The sequence below is a fragment of the Lonchura striata genome, chromosome 15 (assembly GCF_050655825.1).
Source record: "Lonchura striata isolate lonStrDom1 chromosome 15, ASM5065582v1, whole genome shotgun sequence".
Lineage (NCBI taxonomy): Eukaryota > Metazoa > Chordata > Aves > Passeriformes > Estrildidae > Lonchura > Lonchura striata.
Window position 1 is genome coordinate 12448166 of NC_140717.1, and position 25761 is coordinate 12473926.

At 55.2% G+C, this 25761-nt stretch overlaps 2 protein-coding genes across 5 annotated transcripts in view; one reads left to right on the forward strand and one right to left on the reverse strand.

Moving 5' to 3' along the window:
- The window catches only part of SGSM1 (small G protein signaling modulator 1), a 37366-nt gene extending 23962 nt beyond the window's left edge, over positions 1-13404 (reverse strand). For 2 of the 4 annotated variants that reach the window (XM_085593192.1, XM_077787214.2), the window contains exons 1-3: positions 13293-13404; positions 13148-13191; positions 3362-3437 (exon numbers count right to left, since the gene is read on the reverse strand). In XM_085593192.1, the coding sequence (XP_085449318.1) occupies positions 3362-3437; positions 13148-13191; positions 13293-13311 (139 nt within the window). In that variant the 5' untranslated portion in view covers positions 13312-13404. The remainder of the gene's footprint in view (positions 1-3361; positions 3438-13147; positions 13192-13292) is intronic. The other 2 variants (XM_021544704.3, XM_085593193.1) reach the window with 1 other exon arrangement.
- A 4464-nt stretch (positions 13405-17868) lies between these two features.
- LOC110478139 (sodium-dependent serotonin transporter) lies at positions 17869-25525 on the forward strand. Its single transcript, XM_021544590.4, has 13 exons — positions 17869-18183; positions 19829-19963; positions 20050-20269; positions 20406-20544; positions 20764-20898; positions 21531-21634; positions 21899-22026; positions 22120-22232; positions 22807-22938; positions 23029-23128; positions 23329-23429; positions 24748-24915; positions 25103-25525. Exons 1-13 carry the CDS (start codon positions 18009-18011, stop codon positions 25181-25183), a joined length of 1731 nt encoding a protein of 576 aa, XP_021400265.3. The 5' UTR covers positions 17869-18008; the 3' UTR covers positions 25184-25525.
- Positions 25526-25761: the final 236 nt, after the last annotated feature.

The following is a 25761-nucleotide window of genomic DNA, read 5'->3' on the forward strand; positions in this document are numbered from 1 at the left end:
TCCTCAGGGTGTCAGGTTTCTGACTCCATCACTAGTTTTGTTTGTACTAATTACATTTTTTTTTTTACTTAGTTTTTCTCCTAGTAAAGAACTGTTATTCCCATATCTTTGCCTGAAGGCCTTTTTTTAAATTGTGGTAATTTGGAGGGAGGGGGTTTACCTTTTCCATTTCACAGGAGGCTTTTGCCTTCCTCCACAGACTCCTGTCTTGTCAAACCAAGACACTTATGGAGTCAGGCTGAGAGAGGTGGGGCTGTTCTGCCTGGGGAAGAGAAGGTTGTGTGGAGACCTCACAGCACCCCAAGGATCTGAGGGGATTGCAATGAATCCAGAAAGGGACTGTTCATCAGGACCCCTCCTACTAGACCAGGTTGCTCTAAGACCTTGAACCTATCCTTGAACACTTCCATGGATGGAAGCTCCTAAAACTCCTCAGACAGTAAATGTGAAGGCAGAGACATCCCCACGTGGGCTTCAGGACATTGTAATCCCATCCCACATGGGAATTAGCAACAAGCACCACAGCTTCTCCAGGCAGTGCAATTCCTGTGCTGGGCAAACAGGCTGACACTCCTTTTTTGTGGTTTTTTTTTTTTTTATGTGTGGTTTCTTGTAGATTGTGGAGAAATCAGCATCTCCCTGATGTTTTCTCTTCAGCCCAGTCTGAGGGATGGGCACAGCTGGAACAGGAGGTTTCACTCCCTCTGCTGGGATGGTGCAAGTCAGGAGCAGAAAGCTCAGGAGCAAGGACAGGCACCCTGAGGGTTTCTAAAGCAGCACAGGAAATGGGGCAATTTCCCCCAGAAAAATCTCAATGTTCATAGAAGCATTTTTCTGAAAAACTGAAAGGAACAAAGACCCTGGGGATAAACCACAGGCAGTGCCAGCAGCTCAGTCTGGCTTTGGGGACTCCACTGGCACTCAGGGACACCAGCACTCATTAAGCCCCTGTGGAAGGCTGTGCCTGACTCCGTGTCCTGTGCTGTGCTCAGAGGCACTCACCAAACCCCAGTGAGTGCCCAGACAGCCCCAGACACCTTCCCTGCCCTGCCAGGGTGAGCAGGAATCCCAGGAACCAGCGATGACTCCACAGAAAGGCACACACACACATACAGGCTCTGCTGCCAGCTCCTTCCCAAAGCCCCTGGGAGGGCTCAGGATGGATGTCTAGTGCCAAACACAGACTGATTAAACAGGCTGATCAAAGCACTGGAATATCACACGGATCCACAGTGCTCAGGCCCTTGATCCAGGGCTGACAAGGAGTTCTGCTCCCTCCTCCCCGGGAAGCCAGCGCTGCTGAGTTGAGCCCGGATGCTGCTTCACCTCCTGCCTGGAAAGGCACACTTCCCTGCAGCTGAACACCTCCATGGAGACATGGAAAAAGGCATTCCATGCAGCCCCATCACAGCAGCTCCCAGGCTGGGAGAGGCTCATTATCCTGCCTTGATCCATGCTGAGCTGGTGCCGAGCAGCAGCATCTGAGGGGGGGATGAGACACAGCCTGTGCTGGCAGAGCAATAACAGATTTGGGCCAGCCCAGCCCTGCTGACCCCCAGCATCCAGGCAGAGCCACTGCATGGGCATTCAGCTTTGAAAGCAGGCCCTGCACAAGCCCTCCCAAAGCCCAGAGGGCTTCAGCTGCTCCAGGATTATGTGCAGCTGCAAATAAAATCAAACCCAAACTGCTCCGTGGCTTTGCCAGAAAAGCCAGCATCTCTCTCATTTGTACTATGCTCCACGGCTGAAATCCAAGTGACAAACAGCCTCACATGCCTGGGACTGCACCCAGGGGTGCCCATTTGGAGTGCCCAGCTCAGGCTGGTGCTGAAAGCTCAGGTACCCACAGGGGTTACATGCACTCCCAAAAACTGAGCTCCCAGTGCCACCAGTTCCATCCCAAATTCCCAGCTGAGAAACAGGAGCACGGGTGCTCTCACTGTGCTCAGGTCACAGGCAGCACATCCCAGCTCCTGCCAGGCAGGGAGAAATCTCAACTCCTGACAGGCCTCTGGCACAGAGCACCCAGACAGAGCTGCCAGCAGCATCTGTTCCCAATGCCAGATCTGAACCTGTGCAAAACACCTCTCCTGCTGGCCAGCTGCAGAGAAACATGCAGCTTCCACAGGAAAAGCTCTCCCTGTGCTCTACGAAATCCAGGGGTGATGGCAGGATTTTTGGACGAGTTTTGGAGCTCAGTTGTGTCACCACTGCAAAGAGATTCTCCTCATCCCTCAGGATATAACTCACAGCAGAGCCAGGACACACAGGATGTCATCTACAGCAGATGCACGTGGTGCAGCTACACCCAGGTAAAGGGGAGCTTTGATTCCTGGCAAAAGAACTGAAGATATTCCTGAGCTCTGACACGATCCAAACCTCTCAGGCTGAGCAGCCTTGGCTGACGTGGACACCAAATCCTGGGCTCCCCATCAGCCTCCCAGGGTAGCCTGGATGTGACAGATGCCAGCTCGTGTTTGTCTGCTCCAAAGCCCTCCCCACAGCACCAGGGGGGCTGCTGCCCTTCCCTGCCAGACCCCTGCCTCCATCCCCAGGGCTCCGTGAGGAGGGCTCTGCTGGGAAAGCAGCTCTCTCCAGGGAAAAGGGCAGCTCTGGCAGCCAGAGTCAGGCTTGCAGCACGCTCTGCTTGGCAGGGAAAGAAGTTATTTATAAGCTCACCCAGCTCCTGGAGAGCCACAGCACTGGGGAGGGTGAAGGAAGCATTGCAGTGAGAGGAACAGCAGATGGAGCAGGAGGGGAACACCAGGAACCAGGGAAATGCAGCAGCATCTTAAGAGGCCAGAAGGAACCAAGGAGCCCTTCGTGCCTGGATGCCTCAGCCCCCTGTCACAGGAGCCTATAAATAATAATCCTAGTTTGAGGAGCCTCGTGCTGCACAGAAAAGCAGGGAATGAGTCACACCTGGAAGTTTCTGCTCTGCTCTGTCAACCCCACACGAGCTATGGGCTGGGAACAGGCTCCTGGGTGTCTCTGATGTGAGGGCCCAGCAGGAGAGGAGAAAGCTCAGCCTCCTTTCCATCAACTCCTATTCCAGAAAAGATTTGGACTTGACAGATTTTCAGTTGGATCAATTCTCGAGGGAATTTAAAAAATAAAATATTGTTTCTAGTCCTTCCTCACTGGCTGCACACACTGCCAGCACCCCTCCCTCTTTTGCCACCTCCCTGTATATTGAAAGCACAAAGACCTCAGGGACTGTGACCTCTGCCAGAAGAATCCATCCTCTGGCACTCCTCATTTCCCCAGCCCAAGGTCCTGGAGCTGGAGCTGGAATGGCACAGCCCAGGCAGGGGATGCACAGCACCAAAATGCCCAGTCCAGGCCAGCATGGGAGACTCACCACAAAAGGAGATGATGTGGCTGCTGTCCTCATGCACAAACTTCCTCGTCACAGCCTCCTCCATGATCTGCTTCACCTGCAGGACAGAGAGAGTTGGGGAAAAAATGGAATTTCAGCCATGGGCAGTGTGGTGGGGTGGGTGCACAGGAGCCCCCTCTGCTCCCAGGTTTTCCCAATGGCACAGGAGATCTCACAGAGGATTGATGCAGCTCTGCCTGCTGAGCATCACCAGCTACTTCAAAAAGGCATAAAAAAAGGGTTGTTTCATTTCTGAGAAACTTCACAGTAGGAAAACAATGAGCCGAGGATTAACTGAGGGAACTGAGCATCACTTAGATAAAAGTCATCTAATACAGGTACCCAAATCTCACATTTAATGTTTTAACAGCATTGTTCTGTCCTCTCATTTTGTTTGACAAATTTCCTGTGACACAGCTGTCCCAAATGACTGCAACTCTCCATCAATGCCTAATTCAGCCATCACCTGGCAGCAGCTGTGCCCAGGAATCCCATCTGCACAGCAGTGCCAGCAGCTCTGCCCTCTCTGGCTCACCACTGGCACTCAGCTGAGGAAGCTGTCACTGAATGCTCCTCAGGGCCACGATTAGGGGACAAAAACCAAATAGGACCCCACACAAACAGGGAGGGCAGTTGTTGCAGGGAGCAGACAGGTCAGACCCAGCAGGTCAGGGCTGGCAGCAGAGTGGTGACTTCCATCCCCAGCTGCCACTCTCCCTAATCCTGCTGCAAGCAGCCAAGGCCCAGCTGAATCTTTGCTCCTTAAACATTCTGTTCCCAACCCCTTTTCCTTTCAAGCACAGCTGCCAGCATGCCTGGATCTCTTCTCCCAGCGCCTCTGTAACATCTTGGTTTTGGAAAACACAGGGGAAAGTGTTGCCAGCACAGAGCTGAGGGTGTGAGGGAAGCTCTGCTAAGCAAGGTGTTCTCCCTGAGGGCACAGGGAGGAGGAAAATACAGCAGGTCAAGACTTGGCCAAGCGAACCTTGGCATGAATGAGAGACTTTTAATGGCATCATTTGGGGAATTAAACTCCTCTGCAAGGTATAATCAAGGGCAGTTAGGCATGGCTGACAGCTCCATAAAGGCAATCCTGGGTATGGATTAAGAGCAGAGCGCTCTCTGAGCCAAGAGCTGCTCTGTCAGAGCTATCAGGTGAGATCCCAGCCCTGCTCAGAGCCCTGAGACTTCCCTGGGTGCCAGCAGCTGGCATCAGCTGCTTCTGAGTCAGGAAGTCACAGCAAGGAACCTCACTGAGATGTGGAACTCATCCCTGGGAAATTCCTCCTGGTCCAGGTCCTGCACCTTCCCCATCTCCCACATCCCAGCCCCATGCTCAGAGCAGTAACTCCACCTGCAGGAGCACCCCAGGGACCAGGATAAAGCTCCATCTTCCACCTCAGTGCTTTATTGTGTCCAAAAACTGCAGCTGTCCCTGGTCAGGGCACCTCCTGGAGCTCCTTCATTCCTCCCACCTGCAGCTTCCCCCTTGTCCCACGCTGGGCACAGGGAGGGGGCAGCTGCAATCCTCACCGAGGGCTCCTTGCTCCAGCACCATTTTATTTCACATTTCAGCAACAGAAACAGGGACAGAGCAAGAGGAGAGGAGCCTCTGTCTCACACACATCCCCCAGCCTTGGCTGCAGGATGGATCAGGGATGGGGAGCAGCACACACACCTCGTGTGCACCAGCCAGCCATGTGCAGCCCAGAGCTGCCCCTTTTCCTCCACCTGGAACATCCACCAGAGATATTCTGACATCCTGCCCAGCCCAGGAGCCATCCCTGACCACCCCTGGTATGGAGGTTCACATCTTGGAGCCCTCAGGGATTCCCTGAAATTTGGCTGAGCCACCCTTGGCCAGATGGCTCCTGACCTTCACCCAGGCAGGCTGAGCTTCCTCTGTCAGCACACATCCAACTGACCTCCCAGAAAATGACCACACACAGATATTAAATGTACAACTCATGGCAGCACTGGTGGTACCAGGATTTTACCCCCCCTCTCCCACCACAAAATACACCTGAAAATCAACGTGCAGAGTTATGTCTTTACCAGCTTCGGATTCAAGCAGGGAAAATTCCAATATAAGCAGAATATTCAAATATTTGTTTGAAATTTCAGTGCCACAGGGCCTTCCCCAGGGCAGTGACCATCTGTCTGTCCAGGGCCTGGGGACCATCCAGGACAGCAGGACCCGGCTCTGAGTGGGCATTTCAGTGCCAACACTGCACACACCACCTGCGTGCTCGAGGCACAAACAAAACACCTTCCAAGAGACACAGTTCAGTGGAAAATTACTCATTAAAAGTAAAAAAATTTAAAAAATAAAAAAAATGTTAAAATGGCACTGCGCTGACTGAGGTTGTAACACTAAAAATAAATCAAGCCTAAAGGACTGGAAGTGGAAAAGGCAACAAGGGCACTCACCTGGTGTGTGTCAAACACAAAGAGCAGCCCCAGCAGGGCCAGGCCAGACAGACAGACAGACAGACATGGCCTCATAACACAAAGCAAGGGATATCCTGGAATGGTTTGGGTGGGAAAGGACCTTAAAGCTCATCCCATTCCACCCCCTGCAGGACAGGGACAGCTCCCACCAGCCCAGGCTGCTCCAAGCCCTGTCCAACCTGGCCTTGGCCACTTCCAGGGAACGGAGCCAAGAGATCCCAACTTCCTCTACATGTCAAGAAAGTTTTCCAACAAAACCACTTTACATCTGCCCAAACAGACACAGTTGGCAAACGTGGGACAGCTCAGAGCCAGAGAAGCCCAAAAGCCCTGACAGATCTCCCGTGCTGCTGTCCCAAAGGACTCTCCCACTCGGAGCAGGCTCTCCACAGCCAGCTGGGATCACCAGGACCACAGCTGGGATCTGCCAGGGGATTTGTGACACCCCTTGGCTCCCTCCACAGAGAAGACTTGAACAGCCTCTGAATGTGCTGCATTTTGATGCTAATTCTCAGATTGTAGCCAGAACAATCCCAACAGATGAAGCTGCCCACTCTGGATCTCATGCCAGCCTAGGGAAATGAGATGTTTGCTCTCCTTTTATTAGAAAGGAAATTAAAACAGCAACTAATAATTTAGCTGTAGGTAAACTCGAGAGGAATATCAGCAAGTATTCCACAACAGCACAAACAGCCCCCCTGGCTCCACAAGTCCCCCTGGAAAGTGAAATCAAACCCTCACATGTCCAACAACCCCAGGGAGGGATGAAGGATGAAGGCTTAGACCTCTCTGCAACAAAATTCCCAGGGATATGCACCATCCAAAGTCCAGCTTTGCTACCACCCAGCCCTGCTGTCATTTACACTGCTGGAACAAGCCAAATATTACCACAGCCACAGCCACCACAGAGTTGCAGGGACCAGGGGCACACCAAGAACTGCAGGTTTAATTAGTCCAAGGCAATATCAACTCGCAGCTGGTTCTACCTGGTCGGATTTTTCCCTATAGAACCTCTGGGTCATTCCCAGTCTGTTTTCCTGCCTCTTGCAAAGCCTTTCACTGGTTATTAAGGCATTTCTGTGGAAGCACAGCACCTCCTGTCTATTTGGCCATGCTCATAACTCTGTGGAATTGTTCCAGCCAGCCAGATGCAAACAGAGCCCCCAGGGAGATCCTTTTCCCAGCCCTGTTCCAGGGTCGAGCTCGCTCACGTTGCCGCAGGCTGAGGGCAGCTGTGGGGATGCTCCTGGCCACCAGATCCAGAAAAGGGCCTGGTTGCCATATCCAGCACCAAAAAAACACCTGGATGAGGAAAAAAATGTGGCACAGCAGCCCCACACTGGAGCCAAAGCAGCAGGAGAGCATCCCAAGCCAAACCCAAAGGATTTACAGCTAAAAAGCTAAAAATAGAGATGAAGATGAGGATGGAGATGGGGGTGTCTCCTGCTCCCTCTGAACATCCACCTCTAACAGGCTGTCAGATCTGATGGATGAGATGCTGCAGGACCAGAGCCAGGAAGCTGCACTGCCTGTACCCCCTCAGAACCATGGAATTCATCACGGAATCATGGAATTGTTTAGGTTGGAACAGACCTTCAAGGTCATTGAGCCCAACCATTTACCCAGCACTTCCAGGTTCACTGTTCCTGTTCAATCCACCTGGCCCAGGATCACCATCAAGCCATCCAAAGCCATCAAACAGACAACAAAATCATTTTTAAAAACCCAAAACCACCCAATCCATTGATGAAAGAAGCTTTAAACTTGATTTGCTTTTGTGCATTTGCTTTTCAAATTCTTTTCCAAGCCGGAGCTTTCCCATTCCCATCATCATCCTCATCACTGCTTTGATTATGTGTTTAAAGTTAATTCAAGCACTTAAAAAAAAAAATCCCATTTTCCTTTTCAGTTTTGGTGCAACGAGTGCATGTGGGCATTCCCTACTGTAGTCTGAGCTCTCCTGCAATTTTTTCTCCCAGCCAAGGTCTCTTTCCATGGAAAAGCTCCCCAGGAAGCAGCTCCCATGCCGAGATTGTAGAAAGTCTCTGTCTCTCAGGCCCTCTGCCAAAGAAGAAGCCAGAATTGGTCTGTGCTGGTTTCCAGGTTGTTTATTCTGTTTATCTCTCACATGTTCTGCTGCCCTGCCCAGCTCTGTCCTGCAGGGCAGCGTGTGGGGCTCTGCCCTCAGTGGGATGTGACAAACATTAAATACCAGAAACTCCCTGGGCTGCATTTACAAGAACGTGCCAATATCTGTCACCTACGTTGGACAGTGTGTCCCCAGCCTGAACCAACAGAAAAATGCCAACACCACAGTGAAACATGGAGGGCATGAAGAAGGAGAAAAAGGACAAGGCACACCCAATTTCCTCCATCTTGTCCCCTTTGGACCCCTCATCTAGAATCCTAAAATTTTACTTTTGCACCCGTGCCACACTTAATTATGACTCATATCAAACACTCAGAGCTTGTAATTGATCCTGTAAGATTGAAAACTCTTTTCCATGGACAGAGATCACAGACAGTGTCTCTGGGGGCTCTGTCCAGGGGGGTTCCTGACCCCTGCCAGGGTCCCAGACCTGCCAGGGCAGCCAGAGGGAAGCCCTGTATTCCCACAATTTTTAGCAGCCTTGTTGATAAAATTCACATTTTCAAACGTGGTGCTGCAGGATTTCCTGCTTCTCCTGCCTTACCACGTTCCTCATCTTTCCAGCAACAAACACCCTGATGGTCCCAAAAGCAGGTGCCAGACACTGCTCAGCACCACCACGAGCTGCAGCCACGCTCTGCCACTTCCCCAAGAGTTCACTGGCTGACCACTAAAATAAAAATCCCAATTAATTGTGCTGGGATCAGTTAAACACCCCCAGCTGCAGGGCACAGGCATCATTTACACCCAGAGATATTTTGGTGGCCCCTGGCACGAGGGGACAGCACAGGGACAGCTCTGATGGCACCAGGCACTTGCCTTGAAAGCCATTTGGCAGCTCCCTGTTCTTGCTGCCTCAGAAACATCGATCACCCTCCAGCCCACTGAGAGCTTTGGCTTTTCTAAAAGTCTGATTTAATTATTTATGACCATTTGCTGAATAAAATATGGCACCTTCTGCAGCTAAGGGATCCTCCACGTGACACCCAGGAGGGAATTCCAGGCCAGCCTTCCCCAGGAACCACCTGTGCTCACAGCTGGGGATTGGGGTGAGGCTCCTTGGGGGATAACAGAGGAGAAGAACTCTGAATATTTGTGCAGTTTGCTGGAAAATGAATTTAAAATATATTAATGGAAGGATCCATAATGCAACATTGCACCCTGGGGGACACAGGGGTGATCCCAGCCACGTGTATTTGCTGGGGGTGTTTTGCAGCAGACTTTCTTCACAGAGCATCAACTTTTGGCCAAAAAATCCCTGCTTACAACACTAATTTAAGCTGCCTGAGATCACGTTATAGCTGGTTCTATTCCTGTTGTGCTTGTCAAAGGCACATTTCCACGCCATCTGTGGGCACCGCTCGCTGTAAATGCTCAATACAGACATTTAAGGAAACATTTATGGCAAACTTTAGTCATTTCTGTGTTTCCAGCACACCCAACCTCCAAGCTGGGCTCTGTTCTCACCACATCCCAGAGCTTTTCCCAGGTAGTGAAGTCACCCCGATGAATCTTTTGGAATCACTGAAACATGGCAAAGGATGATGCTGGAACCGAGGGCAACTTCCAGCTCCAAATTTCCCCAAAGTCCTGAATCTGTGCAAAAAAAACAGGTATTTCCATGGCAACAGCCAGGATGCAGGGGGGAAGGAGGGCAGGATATTTTGGCAGCAGAGCACAGAGGGTCCCCTGGCCCAGGGAAGGTGTGAGAAAAGGGGGAAACAGCACAAAAGCTGCTCTGGGGATGAAGGCTGAAGCCAGGGGTTTCTGCAGCACGAGAGCTCCTGTGCAAAGCCCTGCTTTTATCTTTGAAAGGAGAGGAAATGGTCCCCAGGGATCAGGGCTGCTCTTCAGGGCAGATCGATGCAGGCAATCGAGAAATGCTGCATTAAAGGCCCTCTGCTCTCTCCTGGTACAGAAATATCTGAAAAAGGCTGTCCTGGGTGCTTGAGAGACATCAGAGAGTCCCTCTGCCAACAGCAGCTTTCATTACCAACCTGCAGCTCATCATCCTCATCCTTATCTTGCCTGAACACTTTTGACAGCTACACAAAGGCCTTTTCCCTTTTTTTTCTTTTTTTTTTAATAAACTGGCCCTGAGAACACTTAAAGCTCTCAACATTAATTTTTCAAATCCTAGTAACATTAAATTAATTTACAATTTTCTACCCATCCAGAATGAAATAGCTGGCACTGATGCCTGCAATCTGATATTTTGGAATAGCAGGCACACAGAAAAACAAACGCAAGCTGCAAAAACATTGGTCTTACCAGTCATTTGTGTTATTTAGCAACAAACCAGGCAACATGGCTGCAAAGCAGGGGCTTCTCTGAAAGGGTGGGAGGAAGAGACTGACTGCTGTTCCCATGACACATGATGGAGGAATTAGTCAACAGCTACACAGTGACAACCATTCCAGCTACTGAAAAATAAACAATATATCTGGCAGAAGACAAGCAGGCTGTGGTCAACCCCAATATTTGAAAGAATTCGAAGAACAAGCAGCAAAATGTTCAATCCAGGTTCAACAGTTACTGATGAGTAAAGACTCGGAGCTGCTTCCTGAGTGGCAAGTTAAACATAAACTAAGTTTTTGCAGAAGAAAGACCAAGATGAGTGTTTGCTCTCACACAGCACTCAGCTGACATTCCAGGGAGACGTGTGCAGGTGGGATTGCACAGGTAACACCTGCTTCCCTTCCTCTGTGCCATGCAGCTGCCTGGAGGGAGCTGAAAACAGACCTCAGCACTTTCCTCCGTGCAAAACAAAACTTGTAAAAGAAGGAGAAAATTTCTAATTACAAGAGGAATATTTCTAGTTGAAAACTCACATCCCTCCAAACTTGAGTATTGCTGGGTTAGTAAAAAAAGCCTCATTTCATCTGATAAAAGCTCTAAAAAATCAGAGAATGTTGGTCATGCTGCTTATCCTGCATAACAGGACACAGGGTGCCTGACAAAGTCAGACTTCACCCCTTCCCTTGCAGCCTGCTGACAAACAGTCAGTTTTGCAGCTTCCAGGGTTGGTTTGATTTATTGTGGCCATATGGGGGTGGGGGGGAGGAAGAAGATGGTGACAGACAACACAGCTCATCTCAACCTGCACATCCACTGCAGCACAGGACTTCTCCAGAACCCAACGCCTTAACCATGGCAACAGCCAAATACTGAGGGCTGCTCCGTGCCCTGGCTAATTCCAGTTTATTGTTTCTGTCCCTGCACAGATCAGCCCTTCTTCCCAGTGTTTGTCTTCTCAGTTATGGCCCTGGGGTGACAGACGTGGCACAGCTCCCCAAGGACAGCCCTGCCTGTCCCTGTTCTCAGCTGGGCTCACCTGCACTGAGGGCTGGAGCAAAACCAGGCGTGGCCTCGTGAAGTGAGAATAATACAGCTTTGGGAAAGGTTAAAATTCTGGGAGTGGGGGAAAAAAACACACCGAATTTCTGCAACTGGCCCTTTCTACTGCTCCTTGGAGTCTGCACAAGCTCCTGACTTAACCTGAGGTTGGCCTAGAAGAGGAATAAAAACCAAAAGCATGAGCAGAGAGCAACAGGCACAAGAATGCCCCACCTGCTCCTGGTTTCAGGGATGGTGCTGAATAATTGACTCCATAACCTACAGGATGATGTTTCCCCAGGTTTTTCACTCCTACCAGAGCAAAGCCCAGGTGGAGAGCACAAATCCTGCATGGAACTCCCCCACCCACAGCCCCCATCGCTGGACCCAGCCCCTGTCCAAGCTCAGCACTTCCAGCAGGAGTGGAAGGGCAAGTGGAAGGCAAATCCCAATGGAATGGCAACCACCTGGTACCTGCAGGGAGCCCACATCCACACCAACACCCCGAGCAATGGGATCACCAGGAAAAAGCCTCTGCTCTGTGTCAGCACCAAGGGGCTGCTGAGAGAGAGCCAGGAGTGTGTCAAACTCACACTCACAGCACCGTGGTGGCACTTCACAGGGCAGGAGAGCTTTCCCCACACAGTCCTCCCTCCCTCCCTCAGGCTTTACCCAAATTCACCAAACCCACATTATCTGCCCCAAACCCACATTATTTCCCCCAAAGCCAGCAGAAGGGCAGGAACCAGCCCCAGCTCTGCTCCTGGAGGTACCAGCTCCACTTTCCCCCAGCCCCTGGGAGCCAGCAAAGCCAGGCACTGAAGGGCAGCACAGGAGAGGCTCTGGGGGATGCCAGGAGCAGCCCCGGCTCCCACCCTGCAGCAGCTGTGTCTGCACTCAGGAGCTGCCACAGACAGCAATAATGAGATGGCAGCTCTATCCACAACGCTAAATAAATGTCATGCCCTTTTCCTGGTTTAATAGCCGTTGCTGAGGCAACCGGGAGTATCCCTTAGCACCACACCCGGCACAGGATTAAAGGTGGGAAGTGGTCTGGGTGGGCAGCGCTGTCACCCTCCCCAGACCCACCACCCACGGGTCTGCTTCTCCCGGCTCCAAGCAGCGTCTTCCACTCCCCGGGAGCCTGCAAACCGGAGAGCGAGATGCTCGTAACACCAGAAACAAAACACCACACACCTCTCCCCCCACGTCCCTCCGGCATCCCGGGAGGTGACCTGCGGGGACAGAGCGTGGGCAGGACACGACAACATCTGCCGCTGACCCAGCGCTCCGGCACCGGGCGGGACACACGGGATAAACACGGAGCTCCAGGCAGCTCAGCATGAAACAACGCACAAACTAACAGAGTTAAAGATGTCTGAGAAGGGGGAGCACGGCGAGATGCGGAACGCCATCACCCTGCACCGGGCACACACATTTGGGGCTCCCCGTCCGCAGCATCCGCCGCTCCCCCCGCCCTGCCAAGGAGCGCCGTGCTGCGGGAGGGCTCGTCCCATCCCCGCTCCCGAGGGAGGGATGCAGCACCGGGAGTCGCCCCTTTTCCCTGCGGAAAATCCCAAGTCGCGGCGTGCTCTGCCCCCAGCCAAAGGCGATTTTCCGAGGATGCCGGGCACTGGCGCTGCAGGGATGCTTCTCCGCCCCCCGGGACCCGCAACCGCGCCAGGGTGGGTGGGCTCTCGGCCGCACTCCGGGCTGGTTGTTGGGGGGCTCTGAACCCCAAAAGCAGCAGCAGAGCCAGCGGATGCCGCGGGCGGGCCCGGAGCTCCCCGCGGGCACCGGGCCGGGGCTGCTCCCGGGGGTCCCGCACCCACCTCCTTCTTGACGGTGCGCAGCAGCCGCTGCCGGGTCTCCGCCTCTGCGGGGAGAAACGAGCAGAAGAGACGCGTTAGTGCGGCCCTGCCCCGCCACCCCCGCTGCCGCTGCCGGTGCCCCGGTCGCGCTCCCCGCCCGCCGTACCCGCCGGGGCCGCCGCCATGGCCGCGCTCGCTCCGCAGCGCCCGCAGACTGCCGGGCACCGGGCCGGGCCCGCCGGGCCGCGCCGCCCCCGCCCCGCCGGGGAGGGGCCGCCGCCGCCGCCAATCCGCGACCGGCACCGGCTCCCCGGTACTCGCCGCTCCGGTACCCCCGGTACCGGCATCCGCGCTACTCCCGGCATCCGCAGTCACCGGCACCGCCGGCTCGCCCCGTACCCCCGGCACCGACGGTGGCCCCGGCAGCGCCCCGAGGGGCGAACGGCTCCGTGCCGGTGCTCTCGCCCGGGTGTCAGCCGGGACCGGTGCCATGGTGCGGTCACACCCGGCCCGCAGCTCCCGGTGTCGACATCACCCCCCCCCCCCCCGCCAGGAGCTGAGTCCCGTTATCCCGGCCAGGCTCCCGCACCCCCGGCCCGGCCCCGAGGTGCCCGGGACGGCGGCGGCGGGGCTGGGTGACACGGGGCGGGGAGAGCCCTGGGGGTGTCCCCGCACCTGGGGACGGCTGGGGCAGTGGACAGAGGTTCGGAGCTCGGCGGGTTCCTCGCAGGGGTGAAACAACCGCGTCCTTTCAGGCGTGAGCCATGCGGGCCCGCTCCGGTGAGCTCCGGCACAGCGGGAAGGTGACAACGACCAGAGACCCCCAACGCCTCCTCCCCAAACCACACCGGCACAGCCCCTCGGAGGGCGCCCTGCCTGCAGCTCCGTTGCCATCTCTCCTGTTTTCCTCTTCCCTGGTTTACTGTTCCAGGACATTTCCATAGAAACAGCATCCTGCCTCCTCCGCAGTCCAGTTTCCAATAACTACGAACCGCGGCAGCGCCGGGGCAGCGGCCGCCGCCACGGCCCCGCTGCCACCGGGCTCGGTCCCGGTCCGGACGGCTGGGACACCCCCGCAGCCCCCCGGCCTGCCCCCGGAGCTGGGCTGCATCCTCTGCCTCGGAGCTTTTCCTGCCGTGCCTCAGTGTCCCCAGTGACAGCAGGGACCAGCATCCCAATGGATGGGTCCCTCCACTGCCCTGGCTGGCAGGAGAGCAGGAGGGAGCTCCGGCCTCGGGGCTGACCCCAATCCGGTCCCTTCTGTACCTTCCAGGGCCAGGAGGAAGTCTGGCCCATACCCATATTTCCACGTACTCTGTTTGTTTTTCGCTGTTTGTTTGCTTTTTAAATACCCGTTTAGCACAAATGTAACTCAAGGGAATGAGAGTTCTGGACCAGATGGGTCCAGAATCTCTGGGAGAAAATCGTCTGAAAGAAGCACAGGGACAAGCTCCCCCCAAGCCTTGCTTGTTCCTTTTCCTTGGAAAAGCCAGGTGGGAGACGACTGGCCCCTATTTTCTGGAGCTTGGAGAGCTTAAATGAGAGCACGTTGATCTATACTTAATGTGATTAAGTTACATCTCTGAGTATCATGCTAATTAAATTAAACTTCCCACTGCTGCCTCTGAGGCTTAAACAGGATAGTTGTTTTAAGACCACAATTCACTCCCCTGCACTTTCCTGCATGGATGAGCAGGTGGGATAAAAGCATTCTGCTGATCAAGCCATCATAGTGTTTAGAAACAACTTCTAAAGCAAGGGATATTCAGATTTAAATCTGATTTGAGTTGGATTGAAACTCTGCATTTTCAGTCTGAAGTGATTTGTGCTTTGAATAAGGAAAATAACAGGGAAAAAGCAGAAGTGGCTGAGGCAGTGCACAGAAGCAGGCTATTGGGAAGAATTCCTCCCTGTGAGTGCTGAGGGTGCCCAGAGAGGCTGTGGCTGCCCCTGGATCCCTGGAAATGTCCAAACCAGGTTGGATGGGGCTTGGAGCAACCCAGGACAGTGGAAGGTGTCCCTGCCATGGCAGGGGGTGGCACTGGCTGATCTTTCAGGACCCTTCCAACCCAAACCATTCCATGATGTGCCCAAGACACCTCTCCCCCTGCCTTCCTCCCATCTCCAGCAGCTCTTTCCACCTTGCAGCTTCTAAAAGCACGCGGAGATCTCAAAGCTCTGCCGTGATGGATCTGACAGCGCGGCCCTGCCCCGCTGCCGGGAGCACCGGGAGCATTCACGGCTCATTCCCCAGCGAGCCCGGCGGCTCTGCCCGGGATGGAGCTACCGAACCGACGGCTCTGCTCAGCCCTGGGCATCCGCCGTGCCCGCTCCGTGCCGGAGCGCAGCGAGCTCCCAGCCAGCAGCGTGAGCATCCCCGCGCTGCAAACCCCGCACGGCTCCGGCCGGCAGGGCTGTGCGAATAGCTCCGGCCATGGATGTTCCTGCAGGACCAGCTCTGCCCCCCCGGGCGTGATTTGACAGCCCGGTGTGAGGGACACAAGAGATTCTTCAACGGAGAAAGGAGCTCAACTTGAAAGGGATGCTAGAGTTTGAACAGCCGCTACTTCACGCTGGGAAATGGGTCCCTGTCCAGTGCTCGAGGGATGCTGGGGGCTGTCCCTGCTTCCCGCAGACCCCACAGATCCCCGAGACCCCTGGCCGTGCCTGAGCCCATCTGCTGAGCCCTCCTGAGCAGGGGCAGGACGTGGGCACAGAGGGGTCTCCCACTTGTCCCAGCAAACCACCCCACGTAAACCACACCTGAAGAAAAGAAGGGCCAGCAGAGAAAGAGCTGTTCTTTATTCTCTAGTCTCTATTATCTGTTCTCTAGTCTCTGTTATCTATCCTCTACTCTCTATTCCCTATTCTCTAGTCTCTATTATCTGTTCTCTAGTCTCTATTATCTATTCTCTACTGTCTATTCTGTATTCTCTATGATCTATTATTTTTCACAGTTGTTGGGGCACCAGCTGCCTCAGTTCTGTTATTTACTCCTGGAGGTGATCTTTGATCAAGGGGTTAAACCCCGCTCCACAAGCAGCAGGAATTCCTCCCCTTCATCCCAAAACCGGGACAAGGGCAGCTCCACTGGCAGCCCCCACAGCCTCGGCTCTCATCTCCACTCTCCCGCTGAAGGGTTGGGATGCACGGCTCTGGAAAGTGCCAGGAGGGAAACAAATCCCCTATAAACCACAGGAGATTAACTCTCCCTCACCTGTGTGCCGGGGGGAGCCACACCAGGTTTAGGAGCAGGGGGTGATGGAGGGGCTGTGCCAGGACCCCCCAATCTCTGCTCGCTCCTCCCCAGCCCTGAGCACCCCCAGCCAACCCCTTTTTGGGGAACATCCTCGTGGCTCCACGTAACCCCACCAGCAGAAAACTGCTGTATTTCACAGGAGAGGTGTCCAGAGAACAATTATTTCATCTTAAAGCCACAATAATTTCAAGTTCCACAGTGGAGAGGGAGAGGGTGGAGTTCAATCCACCCTGTGGAGGGACTGACAGGACCGGACCCACTTTTAGGCTTTTCCAAGCGAAACAATTCCATGATTCTGTGATTCCATTCTATGATAGCCAAAGCAGCCAGGGCCAGACATAAACAAAACAAACCAAAAGAATATATAAATGTGCTTTTAACTGGAGGTTTCTAACAGGTCCCCGTGTGTGTGCCTGAGGGATTAACAGTGTCCAGAGGCTTCCCGTGCCGGGCAGCTGCGTCACGTCGTCACAGCAACCCGCTCACCATGGCCCTGCAGCCGCAGCTCCCTCCTGTAGATTCTTTTAATTAAAGATGGGAAAGGCTGTGAAAGACAGGGCTGGAGGCCCTCAGAGCCCCGGGAGAACCCGGTGAGCCCAGGTCTGTGCAAGCCCTGCACAGACACCTTCCACTGCAATGAATTTTGCTGTGAAACTGTCACAGGGCAGAGTGGTGGCTTTGGGGATGCTGCCATCCCCTCCTGGTCACAGCTCAGCTGTGAAAGTTATTTCACTTTTGTGTGGCTTTTCCCCAGCAATTCACACCCCAGAGAGACCTGTCGAGCCCAGATGGATGAGATGACCTTTAAAGGTCCCTTCCATTCCAAACCACTCCATGATTCCTGAAGCATCAGTGTCACCTCCTTAGCAAAACACACCAGGGAGAGAGAAATAAGGATTTGTCAGGAGGAAGGAGGAAACACTGTCCCATTTTACCACCTCAGCCCCAAAAACTGAGCCAGAATCCCCTCCCCTAGGTGGGACCCACGGGATGATGTTTATTCACACAAGGTGAGGTTGGTCCCCATGAGATGATGCTGGTCCCTGCAGGGTCAGGTCCCTGTGGGATGATGCTGGTCCCTGTGGGATGATTCTGGTCCCTGCAGGGTCAGGTCCCTGTGGGATGATGCTGGTCCCTGTGGGATGATGCTGGTCCCCATGAAGTGATGCTGGTCCCTGCAGGGTCAGGTCCCCATGGGATGATTCTGGTCCCTGTGGGATGATTCTGGTCCCTGTGGGATGATGCTGGTCCCTGCAGGGTCAGGTCCCTGTGGGATGATTCTGGTCCCCATGAGCTGATGCTGGTCCCTGTGGGATGATGCTGGTCCCCATGAGGTGATGCTGGTCCCTGTGGGATGATGATGGTCCCCATGAGGTGATGCTGGTCCCTGCAGGGTCAGGCCGGTCCCTGCAGGGTCAGGCCATTCCCCCGCCCTGGGGCTGCTCTCCCTGGCTGCCTTTGATCAGAGCACGGCTCTGTTTCCCTGCTCTCCGTGGGTTTCCAGCGGGAGGTGGGGAAGTGCAGTCAGCCTGACCCTCCCCTCCTCGGATCTGTCATCCGCAACACAGAAATCCTTCCCAACTTACTCAGCCTGAATCCTGCAGGATTTACCGGGGTGGCAGCATGGCAGAGCAGCCCTGCCTGGGTCCCCCTGCCAGCCCTGCACCCCCAAACCCCCACACCCACCCCAGGGACAAGTGGAGCAAAAAGGTGGATTTCCTCCTCTCCGTCATCGGATTCGCCGTCGATCTGGGCAACGTCTGGAGGTTCCCTTACATCTGCTACCAGAACGGAGGGGGTAAGGACACCACTGGGCTTATTTAAGTCTTTTTTTGGAGAAAAAAATGTCTTTTTCCTCGTTTTCCATCTTTCCCACCCTGAAGAATTCACTGTTTCTTTCTCCTTCTTTGTTTCCAGCTGCTCCACTTCAGACAGGGCGGTTTAAAGACTGACCCAACTTCTCCCGACATCTCTTTTCTGTTTGTGTCTTTCTTCATTCAAAATCCTCCTCCATTCCCTCCATCCTCCTTCCCTGGGGTCCTTTCCTCCTTTCCTGGTCTTTCCCTCCATTCCTCATCTTTCCCTCCTTTCCCAGTGGCGTTAGAGGTGCCTTAGCAGCTCTAGGATCACAAAGGGAAAATTAGCATGGTCCAAACTGCACAAAAAGGATTAAGATCTGTAAATTTGGGCTGGGAAGCTCACACACTTCATGATCTTGGGACTCTGGGAAGCTGCCCTTTGGGATGGCTCCTGGTTTAAAACCATCCTCATGAGCTGTGGATCCTGGCTGGAGCTCCTGAGCAGCCCCAGCTTTGAGGGATCACTGGGAAGCAAAGACACAGAAACACCACAAAGGAAAAAACCTTCAGTAAATGACAACTAAATAAATTGCTTGGAATGGAGCAGGATAGAAACCCCCCTCCCATGGAAACGAAAAAGGAGGGATGAGAATTTTGTGCTGTTTGTGAAAGCGCAGCAGATTTAATTGCCAAAGTTGGCTTTCGGGGAGCATCCTCTACTGCTTGGGAAAATTAGAAAGAGATAATTAGTTCCATACTCAAGGCAAAACTGTGGATCCCAGGTGCCCACGTCGAAACACAGTTATTTGCGAGCTGCTCCTGTGGGACTGGGAGCAGAGCTGAGCCCCTCTGCGTGCCTGTGCTTCAGGTGGGAGGTTTTCACCTGCCCCACACGCACGGGAGGGTGAGGAGTTCTGGGGGAGCACAGCCCCACGGAGGGGGAACGCTGGGATGGGCAGCACTGGGCTCACCCACAACACTGGAAACCCTTGGTCCTCTTGGGCCAGTCCTGCCAGGCAGACAGGGAGGCTGCAGGAGGGTGCTGGGGACATTTGGGATACTGGAGGTGACAGGGATACTGGGAGTGCCGGGGTTTTGGGGGATACTGGGGATGCTGGGGTGCACCACACTCACATCTGTCACAGGGAGGAGCCGTGGGGGTTAAATTAACTAATCCCAGCAGAACTCAGAGAGTAGATCCACTTCCAAAAGCTCCATGGGGTACAAGTGTAGCCCCAGTAAAAATGAGGATGTTATGAATAATGCAGATTACAGCACTAATTACGTGTCTTGGGGTGGATGTGAATATTCAGTCAGATTTTCCTCCAAAACTCTTCCAGACCTGAGGGGTGCTGGGTGTCCCCTCCCCTGTGCCCCGATGATTTGTGTGGTTCTTTGTTCCATCCTGGCCAAATGGAGCCTCCCCAGCAAGGGCTGGGACTCCAGCAGGGCTGTCCTGGGAGCCCAGGAGGCTGCAACACCAAGCAGGGTCTCACATCTCTGAGCTCCTCTGAGCAGATCATTTCCAAATCTTCTCACAGACACATCCAAACCTGCTGGGGCAGTGCCAGAAAGGAGGGAGGGAGGGAGGTGACAATGCTGTGGTCCCTTGGTGTTCACCCTGCTCTGCTCCCCACCCTGCAGGAGCCTTCCTCATCCCCTACACGCTGATGGCTGTTTTCGGGGGGGTGCCTCTGTTCTACATGGAGCTGGCCCTGGGGCAGTTCCACAGGACAGGTGCCATCCCCATCTGGAAGCGCATCTGCCCCATCTTTAAAGGTGAGAGACGCCAGCTGGGGTGACACCGTGACCCCAGAGTCCCCAGGGCCGTGTCCCAGGGCTGAGCCCCATCCTGCTTTCCCCAGGCATTGGCTTTGCCATCTGCATCATCGGCCTCTACGTCTCCTTCTACTACAACACCATCATTGCCTGGGCTCTCTTCTACTTCTGCTCGTCCTTCTCGGGCACCCTGCCCTGGGCGAGCTGTGACAACCCCTGGAACACCCCTGACTGCACCAACTACTTTGGGAAGAGCAACGTGACCTGGACCAACTTCTCCAGGTCCCCCGCCGAGGAGTTTTACACGTAAGTGCTCAGGGGTGGATGGTGTGAGCTGGGCACGTCCCTGAGAGGGCTCTGAGGTGGGAATGCTCCTGAGGAGCTCACGGATTCCCTGCCTGGTGCTGAGCCTGCTCCCAGCCGTGGGGATCCCTGCCTGCAGGAGGAAGGTCCTGGAGATTCAGAAATCCGGGGGTCTGGATGACATCGGGGGGATCCGCTGGCAGCTGCTCCTCTGCCTCTTCCTCATCTTCACCATCGTCTACTTCAGCCTGTGGAAAGGAGTGAAAACCTCCGGGAAGGTGAGGAGAGCTCCAGCACTGCCCTGCCAGGGCAGGAGGGGCCCCTCACCTGGTAGGATCTTGCCACCCACCTGACCATGGAAGAAGGAATGTCACCTCCTCCTCATCCTCCTCCTCATCCTCCTCCTCATCCCCTGCCCCTGAGGCTGCCCCCAGTGAGCCCAGCACGGGGCTTTGGGTGCTGTGTGGTGACACAGGGTGACAGCTGCCTCCCCCCAGGTGGTGTGGGTGACAGCTACGCTGCCCTACGTCGTCCTGCTCATCCTGCTCATCCGAGGGGCCACCCTCCCTGGAGCCTGGAGAGGGGTTGTCTTCTACCTGCGCCCGGACTGGGGCAAGCTCCTGAGCACCACGGTGAGTGTGGGCAGCACCTGGGCTATGGCAGAGTCCAGGACACCCAGCCAGCCCTGCCCACGGGTCTGGCCCCACCACAGGGCAATGGGGCCCTTGTTCCCACAGAAACAAGGTGCCCTGGACAGGCTCTTGGAAATGTAAATCCATAATTGAATCACCCATCTCATTCTGGCTTGGTTTTGTTTGTGCTGTGCTCCCCCCTGGGCTGACAGTGGGCTTCCTGTGGGTAATTACCAGGCAGCACTTGAGAATTCTCATTAAAGGTAATGAGGGCCGTGCTGCCAGCACTGAATGTGCCAGGCAGGAGTGGGCACGGCAGGCTTGGGGGCTCCCCTCCATCCATCCCTGCTCCGAGCGTGGGCGAGCACGGGTGGCACTGCTGCTGCAGGACCCCAGGGTGGGAACGAGCTCACTCCATGCCACAGCAGCTCCTCAGCCCTCAGGACATCTCCTGGAAAAGGAGATGGAAAAGGAAAGATGTCCAGGAAAGGTGTCTGGACATTTGTGCCAGCACAGCCCCACCCCTGTGCCATGGGATGTCCATGCCCTTGGTACTGTGGGGCACCTCCCAGCTCCATCCCAGCCCCAAGGACCTCCTGCCCTGCCCATCCTCCTGTTGTTTCTCCCTCCAGGTTTGGGTGGATGCTGCTGCACAGATTTTCTTCTCCTTGGGCCCTGGATTTGGAGTCCTCCTTGCTCTGGCCAGTTACAACCATTTCCACAACAACTGCTACCGGTGAGGGTCCATCCCAGTGGGCACAGCTGCAGTGGAGGCACCTTCTGGTCCCCACTGCCACATGCCAGCAGCTCCTGGTCCCCAGTGACACATCCCAGCAGCTCCTGGTCCCTGTGGCTGCAGGCTGGGCATCTTTCCCCTTTTCACTGATGGTTCTGGTGTGAGGGGCCAGGAGAGGGAATGGGAGTGGGGGAAGGCCAGGGCAGCTGGAGCGGGGCGAGGGCTGAGCTGCAGTGGGGTCTCTCCCTCCTTTCTGCCTCCCAGGGATGCTCTGGTCACCAGTGCTGTGAACTGCCTCACCAGCTTCCTCTCAGGCTTCGTCATCTTCACCGTGCTGGGCTACATGGCCGAGATGAGGGACGTGGAGGTGGAGGACGTTGCCAGAGATAAAGGTTCTCCTCCCTCCAGCAGCCTCTTCCCCAGGTGGATTCCCACCCGCAGGGCTGTGCCAGGGAACAGCCAACCAAGGCAGTGTCCCCTCCTAGGGCCCAGCCTCCTCTTCATCACCTACCCTGAAGCAATTGCCAACATGGTGGGATCCACCTTCTTCGCCATCATTTTCTTCCTGATGATGATCACCCTGGGGCTGGACAGCACGGTAGGAGGGGACAGTCCAGCTGTGTCCCCAGCAGGGACCGGGGGTGGCCATGTCCCACGGCTGATAGTGGGGTGACTGTCACTCTGTTTCCATCAAAAAAAGAAGAGAAAGAAAAAAGAAAAAGAAGAAGTTTTATTTCTGACCTCGCAATATATAAAATTCTAAAAGTGAGAGTGGATTGGAGGATGAAGTTGCCATCTACAACTACACTGGTTAAACTAATAGTCTATCAATTCTCTCTTCTCACAAAGAATGGAAAACAATCATTATTTACATAAACAGTGTGTGAGAACTCCAGTAGAAAAATGTAAACATCAGAAGGTATAGAAAACTTTGAAAAGAACTTTAAAACTTTTAAAAGAACAGGGTGACAGGTGGCAAGGCGAGTTATGGGCATGGGCATGAGCATGGGCATGGGCATGGGATGGGATGGGATGGGATGGGATGGGATGGGATGGGATGGGATGGGATGGGATGGGATGGGATGTCCCTGCTCTACCATACAGAATTACTTGGAGAGCAGGGCTGTCCCCACATCCCATTCCCCCACCCCACACCAGCATTTCCTTTGCAGTTTGGAGGCTTGGAGGCCGTGATCACGGCCGTGATGGACGAGTACCCCCAGGTCCTGGCAGGGCGACGGGAGCTCTTTGTGCTCGGCCTCATCACAGTCTGTTTCCTGGGCTCCCTCAGCACCCTCACCTACGTGAGTTCCACTGGCACCACCCTGCCCTGGGCCCCATCCCCTCCTTCACCCCGTGGGGTCTGCAGCCTCCCCCTCCTCCTGCTGCTCCAGGGGGGAGCCTACGTGGTGAAGCTGCTGGAGGAGTTCGGTGCTGGCTGCTCCATCCTGGCCGTGGTGCTGCTGGAAACCATCGCTGTCTCCTGGTTCTATGGTAAGAAACTGCCTCTGTCGTGGAAAAGGCACCTACACAGGAGTGTGGCCCTGCACAGGTGGGTAAATCCAGGGCAGGATCCTGCGTGTGGCTCCTGGCCAGGCTGGCATGGGAATGGAGGGCGTTGTGTCCGTGTGGATGTCCCTGACCCCACGTCCCCAGCGGGATGCTGGGGTTGTGAGGGCTCTCTCCTCTGGCAGGGATCCAGAGGTTCTCCCACGATGTCAAAGCCATGCTGGGCTTCACCCCGGGGCTCTTCTGGAAGCTGTGCTGGGTTGCCATCAGCCCAGCCTTGCTGGCGGTGAGTATCCGTGGCCAAATTACAGACGAGGTCATCACTGTCCCTCTGCACACCCTGCAGGACAGCCCCTCCCCTCTGCTGCCCAGCTCCCCGTGCCATGGATAACTCCCCTCTCACCCACACGAGGTGACCAAGCTGCCAGGAGAGTGGACAGGGCTGTGGGACCTCATTGCAGCCCTCCCCGTGCTGCTGCTCCTGCCACAGTGCCCACAGCCCCAGGACCTCCCCGAGAAAGGGAGCTGGAAGTTCATTTCCCAGCCTTTTCCACAGCTCCAGGGCAAAGCTGGGTGCTCACACAGGTGCAAGCTCAGCTTTGTCTCATCCTGCAGCATCCCTGGCAGGGCCAGCCACGGGTCCATCTCCCGTGTGCTGGGCTGGATCTGTCCCTTTGAAATGCCAGCTCCCACGGCACTTCAAAGGCTGCCATCGGCAGAGGGGTCTCATCTCACCGGATCTGCAGGAGAAGAGAACTTGTGAGGATTAATTATGGCTCTAAGCACTTTGCCCTGGTTATTAAGAGAGGAGTATTATCATCAAAGCACACAGCAAATGGTTTTGTTTCAGCACGGGGCTGAGCAGCCCTCGCAGGCCACCGGCTCACGGGGCTTGTTAGACGGAGGCCCCCAGCCCTCACCCAGCCAGGGAGATGTCCCTGTGATGTCCATGCTGGCTGCTGGCTGGGATTTGGGATGATGGGGGAGCAGCAGGATGTGGAGGGTGCTCATAGAATCATGGAATAACAGAATGATTTGGGTGGGAAGGGACCTAAAATATCATCTCATTCCATCCCTGCATCCTCATAACCTATGGGGTGAGCTGCCACCAGTGCCAGGGCTGGGGACATCCGGGAATTATTTAGGTTGGAAAAGATTAAAGAGTTCAAGCATTACCCAGCACTGCCAAGGCCATCACAAGGCCCACATCCACACATTTGTTAAAGCCCTCCAGGGATGGGGACTCCACCACTGCCCTGAGCAGCTGTGCCAGGGCAGGACAGTCCTTTTGGTGAGGAAATTTTCCCTGATGTCCAATGTAACCTGGCACAACTTGAGGCCATTTCCTCTGGTTCTGTCCCTTGTTCCCTGGAAGCAGAGCCCAACCCCCACCTGGCTGCATCCTCCTATCAGGGAGTTGTGGGGAGATAGAAAATCCTTCCTTAGCCTCCTTTTCTCCAGGCTGAGCTCCCTCAGCTGCTCCTGGTGCTCCAGACACTTCCCCAGCTCTGTTCCATTATCTGGACATGCTCCAGATCTGTTTTGGTGTGAGGAGCCCAGACTGCTCACAGGACTGGAGGCCCCTGTGGCTCTGCTCGTTACAGTTGATAGTCATCAGCTCCCTCCTGGACCAGCCACCCCTGACCCTCTTTGAGTACCAGTACCCCGAGTGGAGCACCTCAGTGGGATTCCTCATCGGAGCATCGTCCTTCATCTGCATCCCCCTCTACATGGTGTACAAGCTCGTCTGGACACCGGGGTCCCTCAAGCAGGTCAGGAGCAGGACTGACGGTCCCACGGCTCCTGGGTGGGCTGGAGTGGGCAGGGAGCCCACTCGGGTCAGCCCGAGGCTGGGAGCCGGGCGGGATCCTCAGCATCTTGGAGCGGCAGTGAAATCCCGCCGGGAGAGCTGCCCTGGGAAGCAGGAAGGAAACGCTCTGTGTTCCGTCTCTCAACCAGCGCCTCGCCGTCTGCATTCGGCCCGAGAAGCTCATGCGAGCCCCCCAGGCAGAGGGGGTGGGCATGGCCCCCGTCCTGTAGCGCGGTGGCACGGCCGGGGGACACGGAGAGTGCTCGGGATCCCTCCTTGGCACAGCGATGGGGCAGCTGCCATCGCCCTCCGCACCTGGCATCTCCCCGAGCATCCCGGTGGAAGCGGCACCGGCGGCAGAGCCCGTTCTCGCTGCCGGCAGGGGAACCAGCAGGGAGAACGGGAGCACCGCCGCGGCCCCTGGGCTGGCAGCCGGGCTTGGAGGAGCATCCCAGCTCCCGGAGCAGACGGAGGAATTTGCTCGCGGCTCCCCGTGCGTGTCTGTGGCTGTGCCGGGAGTGTTTGGGAAATAAAGCTGATGCCGATGCTCGGAGATGAGGGGAGGGAGAGGAGCCGGAGCTCGCCGTGCTGTGTTCATGGAGCGCCGTGCGTGTTTCAGCGCTCGGGCTGGGGGACACGGGGAGCCACAAAGATCCAAAATCCGGCGGAGGAATCGCCCGAGCTGGGGGTGGGTCCCAGGCGCTGCCGAAGCCGGGCAGGTCGGTGCCTCCTGCCGCCCCATCCCGGCGGATCCAGGGAATAGGCATCTGAAGAGGGACAGACCCTAATACACCTTATTTTCAAACCA

Bases quoted from the DNA above. Each gene is read 5' to 3' on its own strand.
- LOC110478139 (XM_021544590.4), top strand. From the start codon at position 18,009: ATGGCAGAGCAGCCCTGCCTGGGTCCCCCTGCCAGCCCTGCACCCCCA. The intron at 19,964-20,049 runs GTGAGAGACGCC...TGCTTTCCCCAG, and splicing joins CATCTGCCCCATCTTTAAAG to GCATTGGCTTTGCCATCTGC. The intron at 21,635-21,898 runs GTGAGGGTCCAT...TCTGCCTCCCAG, and splicing joins TTCCACAACAACTGCTACCG to GGATGCTCTGGTCACCAGTG.